The 22,819-nt window shown below is 35.5% G+C and overlaps 2 protein-coding genes across 2 annotated transcripts; one reads left to right on the plus strand and one right to left on the minus strand.

The window, feature by feature from the left end:
* The first annotated feature begins 1,550 nt into the window (after nucleotides 1-1,550).
* LOC127804000 (uncharacterized) lies at nucleotides 1,551-7,866 on the plus strand. The gene is made up of 15 exons (XM_052340696.1): nucleotides 1,551-1,917; nucleotides 2,208-2,359; nucleotides 2,472-2,583; nucleotides 2,702-2,857; nucleotides 4,821-4,925; nucleotides 5,462-5,545; nucleotides 5,790-5,905; nucleotides 6,049-6,150; nucleotides 6,471-6,584; nucleotides 6,706-6,762; nucleotides 6,877-6,943; nucleotides 7,038-7,091; nucleotides 7,180-7,254; nucleotides 7,354-7,389; nucleotides 7,570-7,866. The coding sequence occupies exons 2-15, from the start codon at nucleotides 2,346-2,348 to the stop codon at nucleotides 7,684-7,686; spliced, it is 1,209 nt and encodes a 402-aa protein (XP_052196656.1). The 5' UTR covers nucleotides 1,551-1,917; nucleotides 2,208-2,345; the 3' UTR covers nucleotides 7,687-7,866.
* An 85-nt stretch (nucleotides 7,867-7,951) lies between these two features.
* LOC127803998 (uncharacterized) lies at nucleotides 7,952-21,963 on the minus strand. Its single transcript, XM_052340694.1, has 10 exons — nucleotides 20,899-21,963; nucleotides 13,148-13,203; nucleotides 12,979-13,061; nucleotides 12,814-12,892; nucleotides 11,907-12,017; nucleotides 10,906-11,015; nucleotides 10,526-10,609; nucleotides 10,029-10,066; nucleotides 8,339-8,880; nucleotides 7,952-8,218 (listed from the first exon to the last, which is right to left on the minus strand). The coding sequence occupies exons 1-9, from the start codon at nucleotides 21,833-21,835 to the stop codon at nucleotides 8,810-8,812; spliced, it is 1,569 nt and encodes a 522-aa protein (XP_052196654.1). The 5' UTR covers nucleotides 21,836-21,963; the 3' UTR covers nucleotides 7,952-8,218; nucleotides 8,339-8,809.
* Nucleotides 21,964-22,819: the final 856 nt, after the last annotated feature.

Raw genomic sequence — 22,819 nt, forward strand, 5'->3', positions numbered from 1 at the left:
AAATCAAAATTCTTATTTTTAAAATTTTATTATTATTAGAAAAACTTATTCTTACTCATATTTAAGAATTTTAATTTATATTTATAATTATAATATAATAAATAAAAAATAACGAACGATCTTGAGTGAATATATTATAGATTTTATAATATTTATTTATAAATAAAAAATATAATATAATAAATAAATATTTTTTTAAGTATTTTGTTGAGTGATCTACTTAATATGTTAATTGTTCTTTAGCACATTGAATGGCAGTACATTGAATTAATAGTGTTCTCTATTAGCATATTGAATAACGAATAATTAATTAAACTTAACTTTTGATAAATAATTGAAGATTAAAAAAATTATAATTATCAATTATGTTAAAATTATTTAAAATAATTTATTTATTTATTTTTAAATTAAATTATCTTGTGTATCACACGGGTTCACCATTAGTTTTAATAATAACAATACACTAACTTTTGACACTCATAAAATTAAACATATTCCTTAAAATGATTAATAATATTTCTTCATAAATTATTAACTACTTTTCAAAAATTATAAACACTTTTATTATGTATAAAAAATGTTTGTAGTTTTTAAAAAACTAACACTTTTTATTATGTAAAAAAAATTGTATTATTATATAATTTTCAAAAAATTATAACCACTTTTAATTTTTAAATTGCTTATAATTTTTAAAAAATAACTAATATTTTATGAAAAATATTTATGTTTTCATTAATATAAAATTTTAATATTAAATAGTAACATTGTTTACATAACAATCAATTTATAGATTTATTTTTACAAAAGCCTCTTATCTTATAAATTAAAATTAGCAAAATTTATATTTTTGTCATTGTATTTTCACGTTTTATTCATGTGATTATTCAAATTTTTTGTTATTTCAATTATATTTCTAAATCTGTATTTTTTAGTCAATTTAATTCTTATATTTTAATTTTTTGTGTGTTTGTATGATAATTCGATATTTTTATCATTTTAATTACATCCATAAATTTATATTTTTTATTCAATTTTATAGTTTGACTTTAATATAGTACAATGGTGCTTTATCATTACTTTATCTTTTTTTATGCATAAAAATACATAGGTTAATTTGATTTAAAAATATAAATTCAATGGTATAATTAAAATATTAAAAATTTTGAATTGTAATTAAAATAATAAAAAATTAGAGTAATTACATAAAAAATATAAAAATAAAAAGAGAAAAATGTGGATTTGGATATTAAAATTTAAAGAAAACATCTCGACAAATGGCTTTAAAAAGTGAAAGTTGATGCGTCATGGCCAACAAATCCACCAGATTATGTAAATAATTCCAAATGAAAGCGGTTCAAATGCCAAAAGCCGAATCAGCGCCAACGCCCAATCAGAGCAGAGTCATTTGAATTTTCAGAAAAGAAAGGTTGAGACTTGAGACAGGGAAGGGAATGCTCCCGTATAAATCACTCGGACCGTTCCTCCAACACGAGCCATCCCTCTGTCCACGTGGACGGCAGAGCCCCCACGTTTTATTGACCCGGGCGTCACACCATTTATCACGCTCTGTGTCTCTCGACACACCAAAGAAACAGCGGCGAACAGTTTTCTTCTCCACCTCACCCTGGTCCTGGATTCCCGAGAAAATTCCCCGAGAAAATAGAGAGGAATTCGATTCCTCTTCTTCGGAGACTCTTCCATTTGATCGTGTTCGCTCCTCGCTGCCGCCGTGTTTGGTTTGGTTTGGTTTCGCTCTTCAGTTACAGAACTCATATCAACCGGAAGACGAAACGAGGCGTCGGACGTTCCGCGGCCAGCTTCTAGCGCCGTTCTCCTTCAGATCCTCGGAGACTTGGAGTTACAAATCGCCGCATTTGCAGACTCCTAGTCGTATCCCAGGGTTTCTAGACATTCAATGTACGCCAATCTTTCTAGTCTTTAATTTTTCCTGCTTGTCCGTTTCTGTTAATTGGATTGGGAATTTGAACGTTTGAATGCACGAGCACGAAATGAGGAACAGAGTTCATAGGTCTTCTCTATTGAGATAGTTGTAATCGGAATGTTATGTACATTTATATATCGCGTAAACGTGTAAATTTTGTCGGACTTCATCCGTTTGGTTTTCCTGTACATTTTTCCGGATATATAACCTGGAAAGCATGACTTCAATGTAATTCATGTATTTCTTTTATGCGTTCCTGTTCCAGAGGGATTACTGTTACCATATGGCTGTCTTCTTCCTCTTCCTCAAAGCACTTCGAACTGGGATATGATTAGCATTGTCAGACACACTACTTTCGCTTGCCAGTTTTCACCTTCTGTATCGAGCGAGACTGTGACTTAAAATGCCTCCACGCAGGTTCAGAACTCAACATTTTTGTTTTAATTGAAGCCTTTATAAATTCATGAGATTTATTGTTGCTGAAGATTACATTTTGTTTAAAGGGAATTGATTTAATTTGTGGGTGCAGTGTAAACACTAGAAAAGCAAATGAAAAAATGAGGATTGTTATAATGACTCTTGCTGGTGTAATTTTTGGCTTCTTTTTGGGAGCATCTTTTCCAGCGCTGTCATTAACTAAGGTACTGTATATATTTTCTCCACCAAACTTATTTGATAGTATATTTAATCAATGTGGTCCTATGTTTAATTGTCCATAAAGAGCATATGAACTAATCCATTTCTGTTGAAGTTTTGCAGATGAATTTACCATCCAGCATTTTACCCTCCATTGATCTTGCGTACCTTGAGGACAAGTATTCAGATCTGTCAACCCAAGCACTACTGAACGTATGGTCTTCTCTGAAGCTGAACAAAGCCAACAAAAACCGAAGTCACAAAAACAACAACACAAAGGTACCCTTTTTGCAGTAATTTGGTTAGGGTATATGTCTTATAGATCACTGATATAAGAATGAGACCAATGCAGTGAAAGTATTTCCTTAACCTGTTTTATTTATGTGTCTTCAATCTCATGATTTTAGTTGCAACCTCCTGCAAGGAAAGGCGAGAAAGGGGAGATTTTTCCAGTGGAATTGATGGACCATATTGCTACAATGCTTTATCCCCTAGTTGTCATGTTTTCTCCATGATGAAGAGAGCGGGGGATTGGGGGAGAAGGGGTGGGGGGGGTGTTGTTGTTCCCTAGTAACTAGGCTCCCCACGTTGCATGAGTTGGGGGAGGGTCATTTTTTTATTTGCAGTCTTACCCTTGCTTCAACTTAAACCTGTGACCTTCCATTGACAAAGCAACGGTGTCACTGTTGTTGCCAAGGCTTAACCTCTTTATCCATAATTAAATGAAAAATGTTTGTTCTAGGTTCATCAATTGGAAGGTGGAATCATATGGGGACATTCTTTGAGGCTATAGGAAGTATGAATGAAATTATTGAAGGCATAACTTTGCTAAGAAGGAAGTTAAGAAATGTAGGAAGGAATATAATCATTGCTTTTCTAAGATTTAGACTTTTATCATTTCTCATCTTCAGTTGTGCCATTCAGCTCATCTTGTGTCATCTCTCTCTCTCTCTCACACGCGCGCGCGCGCACACACACAAACAGCTTCTTCAATGGGTTATTATAGTTGTCTTATTGAGGCTGCAATAGGGAGGTGGCATAATGTGGTCTTCCACAAGACAAAGTTCTTGAAAATGTGTGAATTTCTTGTTAGTTGAATGCATATCCTGTCAAATTGTGCGGCCAAGTAAGCTAAGACTAGCCTCGTCTGTAACAAGGTTATCCCAAGTGTGGCATCTTCCAAAAATGGGACTTCTCTGTCAAACACCTTCAAATAGCTCACTTTGCTGTAGCCAGGACAAGTATATTAAGCAACTATATGTATATAAATGTAGATTTATATCATTTTTGCTGAAGAGAGACTGTAAAAGTCAAATTTAGGATTTATTTCTCTTTGAAGCTATGGCAATCTTTTGTCATGTAATTGGATCTACTCTTCTACATAGTTGATCGCTCAGAAGCTTGAAAACTGGTTTCTATTGTGCTATGTAGTTACTAATGGCTCTAAATATCATGTTATATCCACCATCTCTAGTGACTAGTGGTCTTACTTTAGATATCACTTTAGACATATATCAATATGTGCGTATGTGCTTATTTGATGCCATCATATGAAGTATGTGCTTTTATATGTTGTTTTAGAGAGAGAGAGGCGCGGGGGGGGGGGAGTTCTAATGCAAGGGAGCAGAACCTAGTGTTATCCATGTACCTTCAGTTTCCCAAAAAACCCATATGAAGCACTCAGGTGGACTTTTTAGGAATGAGCTTAATTTACCCCAAGCACATTGATATAGATAACTTGGAATTTTATTGAAGCTTGGCTCAGTGAGTTTTTAACTAGCTTTGCCAAATATCTGCCATTCGGTGGTGGGTTTGGGGCTAGCTCTGCTTTGTTGGAAGTCCAAGAACTGGATACTGTATACTCATAATTTATCTGATTTATATTTCAACATTGTGCTGGATATATTCTACTGGTAATATCCTAGTCGTATGTTTTGTACCCTTGGTCAAGTATAGTGATGAGTAGTGTTGGCATTGCTCGCCCAAGCACAGTAGAAGGAGCTTTGTTTGTTGAATTGAGTTGAGACATTGCATTTGCTGAATTCATGCCATGCAACCTGTTCTGCCTTCTGATTAGGCATGATTGAGGGGCGACCGGAATTGATAGATTATGAATTTCTGGATTGCTTTTCTATTACCAGCTACAGTCCATTTTATGTTATATTTTAAAATTTTGTTAGATTCTAGGTTTCCTATAACGTGGCTAATGATATTAATTACTGACCTTGTGATTACCCTGCAGATTTGGGTACCAACAAATCCTCGAGGTGCAGAGAGGCTTGCACCTGGTTTTGTTGAATCTGAGTCAGATCTCTATCTCCGCAGATTGTGGGGTTTGCCAAGCGAGGTGTGTGCCTTGTACCATAGCCCTAACATTTTAGGCTTATTTGGCCCCTGATTTTTTCATCTCTAGGCGTATATTGCATATGATACATTTCCACTTTCCATTATATTACTGCACAAGTATGTGCTAGTCATAAACTAGCTCTTTGATATATCTCTAGGCAGCACGTGCTAACAAAGATGAATATTTGATCTGAGTGTCTAGATGGTGCTGATGCATAATGGCTTAGGATATATGTCCTCCTAGTCCTTTCATTTCAGTAATATTGAAAGCCAAAATATTCTGTAAGATACCAGATACAGAGAAAAGGAATTTACAGAGACCAATGTCCTAGGATGCATGACCTTCATGTTAAGGTAACATTGATGAGAAATGCCAAAGCCTTGCTTGTTAGATTTTTGTTGTTTATTGTACAAACAGCTGCCAGAAATTTGCTCTTCCATGGCAATAATGTTGACGGCTGGAGTTCCTGTTATGATTATTATATCATGTCCATCAAATCAAACAACTTGATTAGTTTGTGAAGTTTATACTTGCAGGACTTGCTGGTGAAACCAAAGTATCTTATGACCTTTACCGTTGGATATGAACTGAAAAAGAATATAGATGCAGCAGTAAAAAAGGTCAGGCTGATCTCAACTTTTGTTTTGAATATATACAAGGCCATACTGATCTTCTCGCCCTGCACTATCACCCCCCACGCCAAAAAAAAATATTTATTTTACAGAAGATAAAAACTATAGATAGAAGTGGATGAAAATTCAAGGTTCATGTAGCTGACCCCGTATCGTAGAAAAAATGCTTGGTATGTTGATGTTATTGTTATTGTCTATTGTTATACTTTTCTTACTTGACATGCTTTTACAGTTGTCAGAGAACTTTACTATTTTACTTTTTCATTATGACGGTCGGACAAGTGAATGGGAAGAATTTGAGTGGTCAAAGCAGGCCATCCACGTTAGTGTTCGGAAGCAAACTAAATGGTAGTACCATTAGACCTATTTGTGAATCATGACTTTATTCTGATTGGTTAGAGTGAAGTTTTGTCAAACACTAATTTAGATTGCTTTCAATTTGTATTTATTTATTTCATTAAATTATTAATTAAACTCCCTGAAAATGCTAGGTGGTACGCAAAACGTTTTCTACATCCTGACATTGTGGCACCTTATGACTATATATTTATCTGGGATGAGGACCTTGGGACGGAGAATTTTGATGCAGAGGAGTGAGTAAAGATTTCATATCCTTGTGAACGAGGAAACTTTCTGTTGCTATATCTGGTGCTAATATTTTTTGGGGAAAGAGAAATTGATTTGCATATATTAATGTATATTTTGAGGATAATCAAATGCAAAAATGATCTTAGAAAATGTATATTTTTTGTTTTATTTCATTTTCTAACCCAACCAGTAAAAAATAAGCGAATTTTGCTTCTATTTCTTTATTTTATTTTTCCATCTTCTGTCCTTTCTTTTCTTTTCTCTCCACAAATCCTAGTGCAAATGAATTGGAGTGGTATTTTATTTTAGTTACTAATTGATGCAGATACCTTAAACTGGTGAGGAAGCATGGATTGGATATTTCTCAGCCCGGCCTCGAACCAAATAGTGGTTTTACATGGCAGATGACCAGAAAGAAGGATGGCCGTGAAGTTCACAAGTGAGAATAAAGGAACCCTTTTGGTTCCCGTCTTGAATTTATGTCTTGCTTTCGTCAGATAAATCATTGTTACATTAAGAGGCCTTGTTCTGATTTTGTCAATTTTTGCCCCTTTCTCCAGAGAAACTGAGGAAAGACCTGGCTGGTGCAGTGATCCACATCTGCCGCCATGTGCAGCGTATGTATCCAGTTTACATATAGAACATTAATGATGAGCTCTTCGCTTTTCCTATCATGTTTGCATTGGACGGATTGGTGTACATAAATAATTACCTTTGGTTTGAATTCACAGATTTGTTGAGATCATGGCACCTGTGTTTTCTCGAGATGCATGGCGTTGTGTTTGGCATATGATTCAGGTATAAGCATCGTGTTAGTGTTCTATATAATGCCTGCCCCCTTCCACCCCAGTTTTCTCTGCAAAGCTTTAAAATCCATATCTTGTGATTGCAGAATGACTTGGTTCATGGATGGGGCCTTGACTTTGCTCTTCGAACATGTGTAGAGGTGACTCTCACTCATCGTTGCTTGCTTTCAGCTTATAACTATCGTTAAATCCCTTGTTTCATTCTTTCATATGTTCTACTGAGAACAGCCTGCTCATGAGAGGATTGGAGTTGTAGACACTCAATGGGTTCTTCATCAGACGGTTCCTTCACTCGGGAACCAGGTAATTTGAGCCTTCATTTCACCATTTCCTTTTCCAGATGTACTACAGTCTACTGCATGTGGAGTATTATGTGTTGCTCCTGATTTCTTCTTTCAACAGGGTCAAGCTGAGAATGGAAAAGCACCATGGGAAGGGGTACATGCCAAATCCTTTTCTCTTCTATTGCTCAAAACTATGATTATGTACTGCAGATAATATATGTAGTAATATATGTAGGCCAGATAGTTATCCTCTACTCTTCGTTCCCTGCTGCTATCGTATTCAGTACTGGAATCACACACTTGCGAAATTCTGCTCTTCTATTTTTGTTCTCAGGTAAGGGAGAGGTGTAGAAGAGAATGGACAATGTTTCAGGACAGGATGAATGTCGCAGAGAGGGTCTATTTCGAGGCGATGGGAATCGATCCGCCCAATACCACCGTCTCCTCTTAGGCCTCTGCCCAAACGGACAGTCCGAACAACTAATTTGCTGCTCTGATCTCTGCCAGGGCCCTAGTTCTGTTCCCTCCTTATTTGGCTGCTTGCTTTAGAGTGGCAGCTTTGAAAAGTAGATATGAGACCAATTCTGAGTTAGTAGTAGATAAGAAACTTTTTCATATTCTTTTTTGCAAACGTCTCTCTTTTATTTTACAAGTCATAACTACCAAATCATATTCAGAAGAAAGTGTCAGCTAGCAAAAAAGGTGTTTTGATGACAAATTCTAAAATCATCCACTAAATTGCAAAAAACTGATTAAAATCAATTAATCAACGACACAAAATATCACATAAACCAACCGGCAATAATTTCCTGCTTTTTAACAAGGAGCATAAAAATAGATACCTTCTACTTGTTACAAAGGAGAATCGTATTCTCATAGCCAGTTGGGTACTTTTATCTTCCAGTTGCAAGTCTTGGGCGAGAAAAGACAGATTGAAAAAGAGAACACTCGGCACCTACCGCAGAATGAAATCATCATCTTGTCTGCAAGAACATTCACGGCTGCAAACATTTAGTTTCACTTATTTTCTATATAAACCCAAAAACTATATAACCAAATGGGTTCATAGGTTTGCAGGAAAATAGAACTTGCAGCACACTAACCTGTATCTGGGCAACTGAGGCAAACTTCTCTCAATGCTACATTAACTCCATAATGGATGTTAACTTTTGTATGCTAATCCCTTTCTCTCTGAAAATATAATCCAGACTAGAGAGTTGCAGGAGATATAGTATCCGGGGGATGCGGCGAGACCAATGCTCAAAAGTATCAGATAGTAATGGGTAGTCAGAAAACTGTATGTTTGATCTCTCAACCAAAGGCATCTTATGGAACTCTTCTGGGCCACCATGCGACCAATTTTGCATGCATATGGTAAAATTCTTCTCTTGGATGTACACACAGGGTACAGTGACTAGATGAATATGATTGAAAGTTTTGCGCTCAAATTAGGCAGCAGTTAGATATTGCAAGTAGAAATAATCCTCTTAGTTATAAAGGTTGAAGGTGAGAGAGCAAAAAAGATCATTATGCTTCCTCAAAGCTTCTGAAGTTGAGGCAATGGCAAATGAATATTATATGTAACCTTTAGTAATTGCTTCCTCTAACTCTTTGAAATCCCAGGCATCATCTGCCGAATATGGCCCTGCGACCAGAAAAATTGCATCCAGTTATGAGCATGTTGCAACACCAACATCATGTTGCTGTAAAAGCTAGCAGAATGTTATCCGAATTTGAACTAGCACCATGATGGACCACACTTCCAAGAACAATGATGTTATGCCATATATATGTTTTATTTATTTTACCTACTATCAAGCCTATGGAAGCATCTAAGTCTTGACACCCTCATATTTTCAGCAGAACAATAGAGTTGTACCATTTCTCATCACATACATTTCCATTATGGACTATATCCAAACTAGTAGTCTAGTACATATATTATTCAGTCCTATTTTATTTTTTAATAAGCAATATTCAGTTCAACCCTAAAGTTAGCTCAGGTGCTTTAATGGATCTAGCTATTATGCTCGTTTTAAAGAAGCAACGGGTAGAGTCCATATTGAGTAAATGTTTAACTTGCTCTCATGTTCTGAAATTCTCATATACGAGGCAAAGAATCTTAGGGTTGGCAACACTTTCTCGCAGATAATACAAGACACATCTTTGGGATACCCCCAAGGATACATTCAGAGCTATTACAAAAGAATCGAGGCTCTTCAAGTAGCATTCTGGTGTGTCCATTCTTCCCTTGAGGGCTTCCAAGTTCAAGGTGCACCATGATTCATTCTTGGCCACCTGAGTTTTCAAACCGCTTAAAAGTTGGAGTTCAAGTCTCAGCAACATCTGAGCATCTAGTCATTGAAGTATATAGAGTCTACTAAAGAAATCATGGTAAAAGCATCCCCACATAGACTGAAGATGGCACTAGAAGATTTGCTCAAAAGTTCAAGGCATCAAGGATTATACGATCATACGACTTGGCTAGGGTGGGCAATTTATTTTGGTACTCATTTTTTGATATAGTGGAGTTGTTCCATTGGAATCAAGGTCCCATGTTTTTTCATGAATTTTCATGCACAAAAAGAAAAAAAAAAAAAAAAAAGCAGCAGCCTTTTTTGCACATTCCTGATTGTCCAAAATTTCCTGAGATTGTTTACCCTCTTTTCAGGAAAGTACAAGATCCAAATTCAATTAGCATATAAAATTTTAAATTATAAGATCTCTACCATAAATAATATAATGAAGACAAAAAAGCAAAATATGAAAGATTGGATCACCACCAGAACTTACCAATTGAGTCTCTTCTTAATGCTGTTAGATAAGCACAACTGCAAGTAAAACATTCAGTCATGGTCAGGCCAAACTAAAGCAAAGACTGGAGAAAATAGCTGCACCACAGATATTAATCAAATATGATTACTCTTGCTTGTGAATTGTGAGGAATTTCTATCATTATGCTAGGAAAAGAGATTCTGGAGATGGCTAGTTAAAGATCATAATGTTGGGGTCATGGGAAAGGCAAATAGTTAATGTAACTTATCATGTGACTAGATCTTAATGTCAGGGGCCATTGCATCTTTCTGTTTGAAAACCATTTTAAGTGGCATAATCAATGAAACATGTCAATTGCTTATAACAGGGACCCAATGTTAAGAAAGATAAAACAAATAAGACCTAGACCCAAAAAAGAAGAACCAAGAACAAACATTAAAAATTAATGCTACACAGGAAAGGTGTCCATTATAAGTAAGAAGTAAAGGCAGAAGAATATTCAGATTATTAGTGACCTGCCCAAAGCCTTCCCAAAATCTGCACAGAGAGATCGAATATATGTTCCCTTTGAGCATATAACCCGGAAAATCAAATTTTGTCTGCAAACAGGTAGGACAAAACATAAGATGAATTTAGCAAACAGCATTATACAAGAGCTCCAACTATCACTTGTTATCAAAAGTTCAGCTTTATTTGTCATTGGAAGCACTCTCAATCTACTTAGTATTTGTCACATGGAAACTTTCCAACCATCCAGAAAAAAAAAAGGACAGAAAATAAATCATGAGAATTCAAAGTTGCAGAGACTATATATAAAATAACCCATAATTGGAGCATGACAACATAAATATGATAAATTAGATATACAAAAGCTTCCATCTGAGATTCAGACAACCTGTCATCCAAACTTCGCTCAATATCAAATTGGAAAATTGATATCCGCCTGGGTGAAAGTTCAATGCTTTCTCCCCTCCTCGCTTTTTCATACATCCTCTCACCCCCAACCTATCAAAAAGCAAAGAAATTGATTCCCCATCATAAAACCAAGCAATGCTGTTTAAAAACTAACTATTGTGACATTGTCACAGATAAATCCAGATAAATCCAAGGAATCAGAGGGGAAAAATGAAATATCTTATCTTTACAAGCAATAATCAACCATTTTGCTATTAGGTCTATATGTGATTTATCTCTAACAACATATAACAAAACTAGTGGTGAAATAATTTAACGGCAAAGATCTCTTGCAAGAAGATATTAGATGGGGCAACACCAACATTTTTCCTAGCATTATTTCAAACAAATCTTGCAAGAAGGCATGGTTTCCTTTGTCTAGGGGATGCAAAAGAGAGCTTTTTAGTCTAAAGGCAAGGTCAATTTTCTAACAATAAAGTCACCACTACGAATGAAGGACCAATGAGGATGAAGGAGAACAAAGAAGGGACAATGCCCTCATGGTCATGTTGGGTCAACTACCCTGTGGGCCAAAACTGGTTACTGGATTGCATATACATAAACTAAGGAGCTCAATCCAAAAGGTTAACAAAATAAAAAAAAATATATTTTAGAACCAAGGGTTGAACTGAACCAACCCCATTTGGCGCAATAGACTCATGAACTGGTGCTCAATAAAATATTAGAGAACTGATATGGTGAGTTCAGTTTATTGAGCCTGGTAGCAATTTGAACCAAACTGACCAATAAACTAGTACAATAAGCCCCTTGAAAATAAAAATGATATGACTATCATTTCTGATTTTCGGCACAAGGAACCCTACCAAATTATGAGCAAACTCTATGACAAAACTCATCTGGACTAACAAAAGCCATTCAAGCTTAACTCCTCTGTTCTATTTCCATCTAAGTCCACAACAAAAATAGAGTAGGAAATCTTACTTTGATAGCAGAAAACATTGGAGGGACTTGCCATATCTCCCCACAAAATGATGCAGCAATTTTCTTTATGTCTTCATCTTTGATGTGTTCCCATGGTTCACGTTGTATAACCTGAATGAAAGAATGATTAACTTGACTCGAAAATTGATTAACACAAGTGCCACAGGGCAGCAATCTCAAAATGCAACAAAAAGAAATTCTCACCCTAACAGATTGACAAAGAACTTGTAATGACCAAATATAGAAAAGACTGGGTGAACTGAGCCAGACAAAGCTGGAAGATAAAGACACTATATTTAGTCTTCATCTCAGTTCATTCACATGTCAACATAAAACCTTGTTTTAGTGGATTCCATTTTGAAATAATTTATCAAACTCCATTGAAGCATGTCCGGACCATTACTTTTTTTTTTTTTTTTGTCAAGGTCAAGGTGCTAGACATCTCACAAACATGTCTCCAAGACATTTTACTAATGAACTCCTCACATTGCATTTACATATAACTGAAAACTGTGAATGACTACAGTGCATTAATCATATTTATAATCTCAATCATTTAATTGAGAATCATAATCAGACTGGAAATTTGGCACGCTATTTTGTGACTAACATGCTATATGAATAATTCCAGTCCCAAGTAGTTTTATATTAGAAGTTTTTTTTTTTGCTAGGTATTTCATACTAGAAGTTCATTTATATCTCAAGTCAAGCAAAATTATTTGAGAACTTTAGCTTCCCCTTTTTCCTGTTTCACCTACATGTGTACACATACAAACACATATTAACCAACATTATCTTTATGTAGAGCAGAATGGATGTTCAAGTTTGCCAGTTTCAGATTAGTAAAAAGGAAAATAGCATCAGTACAAGAAGTAATGAAAGGATTTTATCTTAATCACAAACACACCGGTGAATCAGCATCCCAAGTTGAGGTAGCCTCCCCTAAACGGAAGACTCCACTGTAGCCTTTAATCATGCCTTGATATCTGCAAAACAAGTATTTAGAATCCTTAAGAAAGCACCAGAAACTTTCTAAAGGGCTCCCGAATACTAGAGATACAATTGATTTCACCTGTCAACCAGCTTTGTAGCTTTACCAACACATACAATCAGTAGGCCAGTTGCCATAGGATCAAGGGTTCCAGCATGGCCTACCTATAACAGAAAAATAAGTTAGTAAGACAAACATCTCAGTAGTAAATATGGAGGCCTCAAACCCAGATCGAGTAAAGCACAGTCACCTTTTTCTCCTTGACAATTCTCCGCAACTTTCCACAAACTGTAAATGACGTCCATCCTATACCATGGTATTATATAATTATCTTCAAGAATACATAAAAAAGAAATTACCATAATTCTATTCTTTCCCAAAGAAAACACAATGTAAAAAACTCAGCATCAATATATCCCAATCACAGGAGTTTAACATATTTAGAGTAGTTCCACAAAAGAGAAAAAGGGTCTGGGCCGGGAAATAATGCAACATCACTGTTCAGACCATACAGCAAAATTACCAAAACTAATAGACCTTGAGCATGCATATCTTCTATTTGCTCATTTGTATGATCCATTGGTTTTTTGTTACATAAGTTTCCGTGTTTTCATAATATACCTCATACAGTTGAGCCAGTAACATCTAACTGCAAATTCCAGCAATTATATTTGTCACTCCGGCAGAAGTATAGCACAATGAAAACTAGGGGTGAACAAAATTTCAATTTAACCAAAATAACCAAATTGAACCAACCGAAATTGCTGGTTCGGTTTGGTTCAAGATAAGGTTTAATTCAGTTTGGTTTTCAAGTTTGGCAATTTCGATTAATTCAGTTCAGTTTGATTTTCGTATTAAAAAAAATCAAAAAAACCGAACCTACCGATAACTTGAGTAAAATTTTGATTACTTGACTATGTTGAAAATAAATTATTCAATATATAGGGCCACAAATGTATTGTGAAATGTGTAATGCTATCTTAAGGTTTAGCCAATTAAAAGTGATTTATAAAGTTTATTTTTGGGCTATTGGGTATTAAACTATCATGGAATTAATGTGTAGAGACATAAGTTATATTTCTAAATTGATGAGAGGCCAATTCAGAAATATTAGAAGTTGTTAACTGCTATATAAAGGGGTTATGGTCCCCAATTGATTAAGTAGTTTTGATCTCTCTGCATCCCCATTAATAGAGAAATTCTAAGAAACTACGAATCAATTGAAAGATCAAAAGACCCGTTTTGATCAATCATCATAATGGATACAGGTACGCTTCCGTTTATTGTTTATTTTGTTCTTAGTGATTTGACATGAATATTCTTGAAATTTGGATAATAATTCTACAAGTGGTATTAGAGCGGTTTCATGTTAAATCATTAAGAATCGTATTGTTTTTATCCATGATTTACTTTTCACGTTATGAAATTTGAGTTTTTTCATGGATTCGATTTTTTAAAATAAAGTTTTTACATTCAGTTGCGGCGCAATAAAAGACTACACCAATAAGGAACAGCCGCGGCCATCTGGCTGCGGCATCAAGAAAATCAAAGCCGTGGCCAGTGGCCACGGCATCAAGATGGCAGCGGCCAAATGACCGCTGCATTCAATAAATTAAAAGCTGTGGCCACTGGCCGCAGCATTAAGGAAAAGACATGGCCACGGCCTCCAGGCCGCGGTGTCGTGGCAGAGGGGCGGCCTAACCGCTGCCTCCATCCCTAGGGGTTCATCCCCTAGGGTTTTCAGACATGGCCCAAAACTCCAATTTATCAATTAATTATTTAATTAATTAAATTCAGAACAGTTTTTAATTCGTTTTTCTATTATTTTTCCTGTAGAAGAAAAATATAACAATAAATTAATATTGGCATGCAATTCCAGTCTTAGTGGCGCATGCATTTCCAGTCTTAGTGGCACCACTTTGGAATTTGGTGCATTTGTAAATTCAGATATTGGCTTGCTTATATATATATTAAAATAAATTAATTGAAATAACATGTCGCCAAAGTGACATCTCTTGTGGATATTAATTTATTTTAAGATATAAACAGTTGTGTGGATGTAACTTGTGTGAATATTTATCGATCCAAAGGAAGGTAAATATTTAACATAATTTCATGTGCATCTGTGGTAATAAATGCGTGATAATTGTTCGGTTTATACATGTGACCAATAAATCGGCCCAAAGGAAGATTTATTGTTTGATATGTAGTTATTATCAGTGTTTCTTGTGGAAATTAATTTGTTTTAAGATATAAACAGTTGTGTGGATGTAATTTGTGTGAATATTTATCGACTCAAAGGAAGGTAAATATTTAACATAATTTCATGTGCACCTGTGGTAATAAATGCGTGATAATTGTTCGGTTTATACATGTGACCAATAAATTGGCCCAAAGGAAGATTTATTGTTTGATATGTAGTTATTATCAGTGTTTGATTACTACACCAAGAGTACCACTTACAATTAATATTACTATCCAAAGACTTGATATTAATGTTACGTTAGGTATCTTGAGATGGGGCTCACCATTATTTGAATTTATTGATTGATTTATTATGGATATTAATTGAGCATGTTTTTATTTGGTTATTTTGTTCTCTATACAGCTAATGTGTCTGCTACTACAATATCTGCCAATATAAATTCAATTCCCATGCTGAATGGGACAAACTTCAAGGATTGGAAAGAGAACAATTTGATTGTTCTAGGCTGCATGGATCTAGACCTTGTGCTCAAGATTGAGCAACCCGCTCCTCTTACGGATGAAAGTTCACTTCATGATAGGAGGAACTTTGAGAAGTGGGACCGCTCAAATCGCATGAGTCTTATGATCATTAAGCACGGCATTCTGGAAGCCTTTAGAGGTGCAGCGTTCGAAGGGATAACTAATGCTAAGGAGTTCCTTGCCGAAATTGAGAGGCGTTTTGCGAAAAACGATAAGGCTGAAACAAGCACGCTTTTGCAATGCTTGATTTCAATGAAATATACAGGCAAAGATAACATAAGGGAGTACATCATGGAAATGTCTCACATTGCTTCAAAACTTAAGGGATTAAAGCTTGAGCTGTCTGATGACTTGCTTGTGCATTTGGTATTAATCCCGCTTCCTGCACACTTCAATCAATTTAAGGTCAGTTACAACTGCTAGAAGGAGAAATGGTCTCTAAATGAGCTCATTTCCTATTGTGTGCAAGAGGAAGAAAGATTGAAGTATGATAGAACTGAAAGTGCTCACTTGGCTAGTACCTCTAAAGATAAGGGCAAGAAAAGAAAGAAAGGATATGAAATTGCTCCTATGGGTCCAGCACAGAAGAAACAACAACAAGACAATAAGGGTTGTTTCTTTTGCAATAAGCATGGACATGTGAAGAAGGATTGTGCCAAATATCACGCTTGGCGTGCAAAGAAAGGTACAATTCTAAATTTGGTCTGTTCTGAGGTTAATTTAGCTTCAGTACCTAAAAACACTTGGTGGTTAGATTCTGGTGCTACTACTCACATAAGTGTTTCTATGCAGGATTGCCTGAGCTACCGAAAGCCAACTGATGGTGAAAGATACATATTTGCTGGTGATGGAAAATCGGTGGAAATTGATGTAATAGGCACTTTTAGGTTATTATTAGCAACTGGTTATTATTTGGATTTGAAAGACACTTTTGTTGTACCATCTTTTAGACGAAATTTGGTTTCTGTTTCTTTATTGGACAAATCTGGATATTATTGTTCTTTTGGAAACAATCAGTTTAGTCTTTCATTAAATTCAAATGTTATTGGTACTAGTTTATTATGTGCATATGATAACCTATATTTGCTTGATACTGTTGCGTCATATCATGAAACCTTGCACGTGAAATCTCGGGGTACTAAACGCAAATTAAACAAAGAAAATTCAGCGTCATTATGGCACAAGCGATTAGGTCATATCTCAAAAGCTAGAATTGAGAGACTTGTGTCTGATGGCATTTTGGATTCCCTTGACTTCACAGACTTTGATGTCTGCATTGATTGCATCAAGGGAAAACAGACCAAAATTAAGAGATTAGGTGCCAACAGAACTTCAGACGTCTTAGAATTGATTCATACAGATATTTGTGGACCATTCCCTACGGGTTCTTGGAATGGTCAACAATATTTTATCTCATTCATAGACGATTACTTACGTTATGGGTACCTATATCTCATTCATGAGAAATCTCAGTCTTTAGATGTGTTAAAAGCTTTTAAAGCTGAAGTTGAGAATCAACTCAACAAAAGGATTAAAATCGTCAGATCTGACCGTGGTGGTGAGTACTATGGCAGATATGACGGTTCAGGCGAACAACGTCCAGGACCATTTACTAAATTCCTAGAGGAATGTGGAATCGTCCCACAATACACTATGCCAGGATCTCCTAGCATGAATGGTGTAGCTGAAAGACGAAACAAAACTCTTAAGGATATGGTGAGGAGTATGATTAGTCATTCTACCTTACCAAAATCACTCTGGGGAGAAGCACTAAAGACTACAGCTTATATTCTAAATAGAGTTCCAACTAAAGCAGTTGCCAAAACACCTTATGAGCTTTGGACAGACAAAAAGTCTAGTTTAAAGCATTTTCACATTTGGGGATGTCCAGCTGAGGCAAGACCTTATGGGTCACATGAAAAGAAATTGGACTCCAAAACAGTGAGCAGCTACTTTATTGGTTATTCTGAGCGATCTAGGGGCTACAAATTTTATGATCCCACACTTAGGTCAATTTTTGAAATGGGAACTGTAACATTTTTTGAGGATATTGAGTTTGGTGGGAGAAATAAGGTTAGAGACATTGTCTTTGAGGAGGAATCGGTTTCAATTCCTACTATTATTTTTGATAATGTACAGGCTTCTATACCTGTCATTGATTAAGAAAGAAATCAGGAATCTCAACAAGACAATGTTGAACAACCTCCCATTCAGAATGAAGTAATTATTCCTGAAGAACAAACTCAACAACCTCAAGAACTAAGGAGATCCACTAGAGAAAGAAGACGTGCAATCCCAGACGATTATATAGTATTTCTTCAAGAACGTGAGGAAGTTATTGGAATGGTGGATGATGATCCAATTAATGTCCATCAAGCCATGCAGGATTCTAACTCTCAAAAGTGAATTGATGCCATGAATGAGGAGTACAAGTTTATGCAAGACAATAAAGTTTGGGATCTTGTCCCATTACCAATAGGTGCGAAACCCATTGGTTGTAAATGGATATTTAAAACCAAGAGGAATTCAAAAGGTAATGTGGAAAGATATAAGGCTCGTCTTGTAACTAAAGGCTTTACCCAAAAGGAGGGCATTGACTACAAAGAGACTTTCTCTCCGATTTCTACAAAAGACTCTTTTAGGGCTATTATGGCGCTTATTGCACATTTTGATCTTGAGTTACATCAGATGGATGTTAAGACGGCGTTTCTCAATGGCGACATTGATGAAACGATCTATATGGTGCAACTAGAAAACTGTGTCAGGAGACCCAAAGAATATGGTTTGCAAATTAAAGAAATCCATCTATAGGCTCAAACAAGCTTCCCGTCAATGGTATCACAAATTTCATCAAGTCATTATCTCGTTTGGTTTTGAGGTTAATGCTATGGATGAGTGTATGTATCAAAAATTCAGTGAGAGTAAACATATTTTCTTGGTTTTGTATGTTGATGACATATTGCTTGCCACTAATGATATAGGCTTGTTGCATGAAATCAAGAGATATCTATCAAAGAATTTTGAGATGAGAGATCTTGGTGATGCCTTTTTTGTGTTAGGGATTCAGATACACCGAGATCGTTCTTGGTATATTCTTGGATTATCACAAAAAAGCTACATCAATAAGGTGCTTAAAAGATTTGGCATGCAGAATTGTAAGCCAGGTGACACCCTTGTCGCTAAGGGAGACAAATTTAGTCTCAGTCAGTGCCCTAAGAATCAACTTGAAGTTAAGGAGATGTAGAAGATTCCCTATGCGTCAGCTGTCGGGAGTCTAATGTATGCTCAAGTTTGTACACGTCCGGATATAACATTCATTGTTGGCATGTTAGACAGATATTTAAACAACCCTGGCATGGATCATTGGAAAGCAGCAAAACGGGCTATGCGATACTTGCAGAGAACAAAATATTACATGCTCACATATAGGAGATCGGATCAATTGGAGATCTTAGGGTATTCCGACTCCGATTTTGCCGGATGCCAAGATAGTAGAAGATCCACTTTAGGCTACATTTATCTGCTAGTTGGAGGAGTGCCAAGCAGACACTCGTAGCATCTTCCACCATGGAGGCAGAATTCGTGGCGTGTTATGAGGCATCTAACCACGGAATATGACTGCGACATTTTGTCACTAAACTGCGCATTTTGGATGGTATAGAAAAACCATTTAAGTTATATTGTGATAATAAATTAGCAGTTCTGTATTCCAATAACAATAGGAGCTCATCTAAGTCTAAGCATATTGACATAAAGTTCCTAGTTGTGAAGGAAAGAGTGCAGAGTGAACAGATTTGCATAGAACACATTAGGACAAACTCCATGATTGCGGATCCGCTTACCAAGGGATTATCACCTAAGGTCTTTCATGAGCACACTATTCATATGGGTGTTGTATTGTGTGAAGATATCATGTTTTAGTGAGAGTTTGTATTCTCGTTGTTTTATGTTTGTTTATAAAGACATTCTTGTATTTGAATATTTTTTGTACAGAAATAAAGTATTCGGTTCATTTCACTCTGATATATTATATTCAGTATTGATCTCACTAAGGAATAAGGTAGGACCAGTTGGAAATAGACATGTTTGGATCACATCACATGTAATTTCCATCTACACATCCATGATTAATCTATGTCATTTGGTTGTATTGGTATACGTGACCATTGATGAATTTAGTCACGCTAAATGTGACGAAGATCACTTTGATCCTATATAAATATAATTAATGGACGAGATTGTTCGAAAATACCCTTAATAGTGATAGCAAAAATTTTGGAGCTCATAAAGTTGTGCACATTTGTAAAGTTACATATGTGGCTCAGTGGGAGATTGTTGAAAATAAATTATTCAATATATAGGGCCACAAATGTATTGTGAAATGTGTAATGCTATCTTAAGGTTTAGCCAATTAAAAGTGATTTATAAAGTTTATTTTTGGACTATTGGGTATTAAACTATCATGGAATTAATGTGTAGAGACATAAGTTATATTTCTAAATTGATGAGGGCCAATTTAGAAATATTAGAAGTTGTTAACTGCTATATAAAGGGGTTATGGTCCCCAATTGATTAAGTAGTTTTGATCTCTCTGCATCCCCATCAACAGAGAAATTTTAAGAAACTACGAATTAATTGGAAGATCAAAAGACCCGTTTTGATCAATCATCATAATGGATACAGGTACGCTTCTGTTTATTGTTTATTTTGTTCTTAGTGATTTGACATGAATATTCTTGGAATTTGGATAATAATTCTACAGACTAATGTTACTTCTTAATCGAGTATGATGCAGTAATTACTCATGTAATTTCATGTATTAGTTGACTAACATTACTCATTACTTGAGTAATAATAGTTCAGAAATTAACTCACTCTCTCTTCTGAAAATTAATCAATTAACATTGCTCACTAGTCAAGTAATAATTGAATTACTCACTACAATCTCAAGAATAATCGAGTAACATCTAAGATTACTCACATAACTTTATTATTTACTTGAGCAACTGGAAAAATTTGCTCAGGTAATTAAAAATTTCACTCACAACTTTTCGGTTTTTTTTGGGGTTGGTTCAGGTATTTTGGTTTTTGGTTTCTTTGGTTGGTTCAATTGGATTTTTTACACAATTTCACCTTATTCGGTTTCAACATTTCGGTCGAATTGATAATCAAACCGACCGAATGTCACCCCTAAAAAAACCGAGAAATCCGTGCATACCTATTAACCTCCAAAGGGATTAAATTGACAACAGAACAAAGCCAAAATTCACTAACCTTTAGGTTTATTCACTAGGACAACAGTTCCACAAGGGCTATCCCATCTTGGGGGTAGCCCAATACTCCTTGTCGAAATAAAAGGCTCAGCATTGGCAACATCGTCCTTATTGGGGACTTTCGTCAAACACTTAAAGAACTCTTCCACTTTCTTCTCGGAAACATCTATCTTCACATCCTTCACCAACCCTTTGTCTCTCTCACTCTCATCCTTGCCCTTCTCTTCATCCTCAAAGAAAACTAGCCCCTTCTCTTTAATTTCTCCCTTCTCAACCACTCTCTTTTTCGACTCGCCGGGTTCAAGAAACGCCTTGTCGAAGCACTGATCAGGAAAGTACTTCTTCTCCAACTGATACACCATCCTATAATGCTTCTCCTTCTCCCACGGGTAAGCAAACGTATCGTAGAAATACAACTCCTCCTCCCTCTTATGCAGCGTCCGAAACTCAACCACTTCGGGCTTCAACTCAACAAACCCGTCATCATCGCGACGCCTAGCCTCATCCTCTGAATCCGACCCGTACATTCTCCTCCGCCTCTTGTTATAGTACTTCCGCTTCGACTTATCCAACACAGGCCGAAGTGACTCGGTCTCGGAAGGCGGCGACGTCAGTTTCCTGTCGACCCAATCGTCGAAACCCAACTCGGTGCCGGATTCCGAGTCGGGCGACTCGGCAGGTTGGGACTGAGCGAGTGGAGGTTCTCGGGGGCGGCGGCGGCGTTGGGTAGGTGAAGAAGACTGAGCTGGGCGAGAGACGATCAGGTCGTATTGAAGTGGGTATTGGGTTAAGGTGGTGGAGAAGGGTTGGATTGAGAATAATTTGGATGGGAGCTTGGGTCTCGAGCGGAGGGGAAGAGAGAGACTTGGCCTTAAGGAGAGGGGTTTTGAGCGAAGGAAGATTAGGGATAGCTGGGAGAAGTAAATCGACGACTTCATCGTCGCCGGAGATGGAGATGGCTTTGGATTTGGATTTGGATTTGGATTTGAGGCAATGGCTTCTTCTCTCTGGTGTCCTGTAAGTGGCCTTGAGATGAACTGGATATGCTGATGTCCTCTCCTCTTGCCACGGCAGCCAGTTCCATTCCATGGCTCAGTGTCCGATATATTTTATATAATATAAATAATGTATTACATAATATATAATATAAAAATACCCAAAAATTTTCTGGCATCTTATTCATGTTTAATCCATTATAATTTATAAATACAAATAATTTTGAATAATATTTTTTGGTAATTATAAAAATGTAAAAGGATAAATTATAAATTACACTTAATATTTTTGTTGTTTGATAAAAATATAAAAAAAATATTAATATTTGAAAAATAATAAAAATATCTCTTAACTTTATATTTCTTGAATTTTTAAGAATAATATAAATGGTCCATCACGCATATTTAAAAATTTTAAATATTGTAAAATTGTAGTTTTAATTTTATCTTTATGTATTTTAATTTTCTAAGAACTAATTCATACACTTAAATTAAAATGAGCCAAATCATTAATTTTAGAAAGAGTGAGATAATTTAAGCAAAAAATTATCAATAATCAAAAACTTCTCTAATTTGTTCACGTTTCAACAATTTTATATATCATGTTATACTTATATTTATTATTATTTTAAATATATTTAATTTTTTATCATGATAAAATATATATTTATACTTTTTATTTTTATATAATAAACTATTAGTAATTTAATTGTTTGTCAATCTCTCTCAAGTTTTTTTGATGATTTAACCACTGTTAAAATAAAATAAATATCAATAATTGTTGAATTCTAATCAATTTGTTAAATAAAGGAAGATAATAAAGGGATGAGAAAAAAAATACAAAGATATTTTTATTATATTAATAATTATGATAATGAAACTAAAGAAAAAAAAAGTAACTAAAGTTGTAAAGTACAAAATTATTAA

This window comes from Diospyros lotus, chromosome 6 (genome assembly GCF_014633365.1).
Source record: "Diospyros lotus cultivar Yz01 chromosome 6, ASM1463336v1, whole genome shotgun sequence".
In the NCBI taxonomy this organism is placed as follows: domain Eukaryota; kingdom Viridiplantae; phylum Streptophyta; class Magnoliopsida; order Ericales; family Ebenaceae; genus Diospyros; species Diospyros lotus.

What these genes read in the sequence shown, in the direction of transcription:
- LOC127804000 (XM_052340696.1), top strand. An exon ending in GTTCGGAAGCAAACTAAATG is followed by an intron (nt 5,906 to 6,048) that starts GTAGTACCATTA and finishes TGAAAATGCTAG; the next exon opens with GTGGTACGCAAAACGTTTTC. An exon ending in CTCTTCGAACATGTGTAGAG is followed by an intron (nt 7,092 to 7,179) that starts GTGACTCTCACT and finishes TACTGAGAACAG; the next exon opens with CCTGCTCATGAGAGGATTGG.
- LOC127803998 (XM_052340694.1), bottom strand. Translation starts at nt 21,835, where the DNA reads ATGAAGTCGTCGATTTACTTCTCCCAGCTATCCCTAATCTTCCTTCGC. An exon ending in CCTAGTGAATAAACCTAAAG is followed by an intron (nt 13,204 to 20,898) that starts GTTAGTGAATTT and finishes ACCATGGTATAG; the next exon opens with GATGGACGTCATTTACAGTT. An exon ending in CTTGGGATGCTGATTCACCG is followed by an intron (nt 12,018 to 12,813) that starts GTGTGTTTGTGA and finishes TCTTTCATTCAG; the next exon opens with GTTATACAACGTGAACCATG.